At 40.9% G+C, this 2297-nt stretch overlaps 1 protein-coding gene across 4 annotated transcripts in view; it reads right to left on the reverse strand.

Moving 5' to 3' along the window:
• The window catches only part of epha7 (EPH receptor A7), a 162918-nt gene that overhangs the window by 7017 nt on the left and 153604 nt on the right, over positions 1-2297 (reverse strand). For all 4 annotated transcript variants that reach the window (XM_015372951.1, XM_015372950.1, XM_015372949.1 and 1 more), the window contains exons 15-16: positions 1321-1514; positions 522-677 (exon numbers count right to left, since the gene is read on the reverse strand). In XM_015372951.1, coding sequence (XP_015228437.1) covers positions 522-677; positions 1321-1514 — 350 coding nt within the window. The remainder of the gene's footprint in view (positions 1-521; positions 678-1320; positions 1515-2297) is intronic.

Genomic DNA, 2297 nt, shown 5'->3' on the forward strand with positions numbered 1-2297 from the left:
GATGGCAGGAGGGAGGGGTTACTATATTTGGGTGAAAATGGCCGCTTCCAGACTCAGTGATCGCGACAAAATCATAATTTTTTACTGATTAATGCTAAATTCATTAAATCACCGCAAAAATATTCATTTTAGGTATAAATAATGATAAATCAATAATTTCTTGCTGACCGAACTTTTCCTTTAAGGCTTTTTTTAATCTCTCTTCAGTATTTTTCTGTCTTCATGTAACAAAAAAGGAGTAGTGCTGTGGGCTCCTCACACCCTATTAAACGGATACATCAGCTTAGTAACCAGAGAATAAACTGTAGTTCCTACATCATAATAAATAAATATAAATCATATTTTCCCTTATTATTCCAACACTTACAAATCAGCACAGAAGAAAGAAGCAGATGCACTTTGGATGCACATGCTCCAATGGCAACCTTTAACATTGCATCATTGTTCTCCCCATGAATCTGTACGGATGAAAGAAGGTGAAGTTCCTTAACTTCTTTTCACGATGCTGCGTTTCCACTTACTCGATTGACATCCGGGCCACAGACTCCAAGGAACTGTAGCCGGCCGCTGTGAAGTTGTCTCTGTATCGCTCCATCTTGATGGCTTCCAGCCACTCTCCCACTGAGCGGAAAGCAGCGAAGTCTGGTGTGCTCTGATCTAACAGGGGGCTAATTGGTCTGCAGGATGGGCACAGAGAGAGACGTTTATGTCTAATGTGGAGAGGAAGTGTTTCACTGAAATTACAATCAAGCAAAGAGGCGAGACAAAGCAGCAACCAATGGCATCCAGCAGGGCGGTAAATTGGAAAAAAAGGAGGAGAAAATATGCGTCGTATGGAGGCTTCGATCGGAAAAAAACTCATAAATAGATGATAGATGTGGGCTTCTACTTTAGAAAAATATTTTTATCAATATCTGTGAAATTTAAATAGATCATCTCCCACACAGTCTCCACATAATAAAAGGCTTTTTAACCAGTTATAACCTCTAAGCTCAATTTCACCTCAGCAAAGTATGTTCTGAGTGCAAATAGAATTCATCTGACAAATGTCAGAGTGAAGGCTGGCGCTCCCGCTGCTCTGCAAAGCACCAGGAACTCATTATAGAGATTGATCTAAAAGCCCTGATATTGACCATAAAGCCATATACAGGCTGCTATTCCAATCGATTCTCCAGGAATGATCTTCTATCTTTGAACGAGAGAGGCTAAATCATCCGTGGGACACTTTAGATCATCTATTAATGCAGGAAAATCAAAGCAGAAATTCTTTATTGGCTGAGAGCACTTTTGAAACGAGTCATTTCGGCTTTATTTCCTTACCTGGTACACGTGCCCACAGGGGTTTTTAAGGTGTTAGGGTTACGGATCATTTTATCCAGGATGCCAACAATCTGGTCAAACTTTGGGCGTTCGGCGCGGTCTTTCTGCCAGCAGTCCAGCATTAGCTGGTGCAGGCCTGGGGGGCAGTCCATGGGTGCTGGCAGGCGATAGCCTTCATCTATTGCCTTAATGACCTGAGGGGCAAACAGAGACATCACTGTGAGCATTTTATATCATCTAAGCCAAAAGTTGTAATGGGAGACATCCACTATCACTGTTGAATTTTAAAATATGACTTTAAATCTATTATATCTGGTTTTCTAAGTTGTTTTAGTTTAAAACCTTTCAGTAGCAGCCATTGAAAAGGACCCTTCCCAGTCAAACTCCAGCCGAATGGCAGCCCACTTCCCTTTAACTTCCAGCAAAATCCCCTCAAAATTCCAGCATCTGCAGTGACCCCCTTGCATATTTTTTTTACTCTGACTCCATATTTTCACTGAATTATAGACTATGACCAGGAGATGATGCTTCTCTTTAGATCTTAATGTCCACATATCATGACAGAAAGAATATTTTACTACAAAGATTGATGTTTAAAAAGGAACCGAAGGGGACCAGCCAAAGGCCCATCAAGGAGGGCAAAATTCCTGGGGGCCCCATAAAACTCCTTTAACTGTTCCTTTAATAAGGAACAGTTGTGATTAACACAACTGTTCCTTATTTGAGCACATTAACTGTTTTTGATCAAATACTTTCTCTAAAATGTCATCAGAACGCTGATAATATAAAGTGTGTCTCAGCCCCCCCTTCAGTGTCCACCATATTGGATCAGTCCATTTGCTGCACATGTTCAGAAAGGTCCAAACAGACAGCAGCAAACCATTTGAAAACAAACCATGCAAAGAGCAGTGTTGCTAACTTAGCGCTTTAGTCGCTATATTTAGACACTTTTCAGACCCCTCTAGCACTTTGATTTC

This window comes from Cyprinodon variegatus, unplaced genomic scaffold (assembly GCF_000732505.1).
Source record: "Cyprinodon variegatus isolate N-32 unplaced genomic scaffold, C_variegatus-1.0 Scaffold78, whole genome shotgun sequence".
Classification (NCBI taxonomy): domain Eukaryota; kingdom Metazoa; phylum Chordata; class Actinopteri; order Cyprinodontiformes; family Cyprinodontidae; genus Cyprinodon; species Cyprinodon variegatus.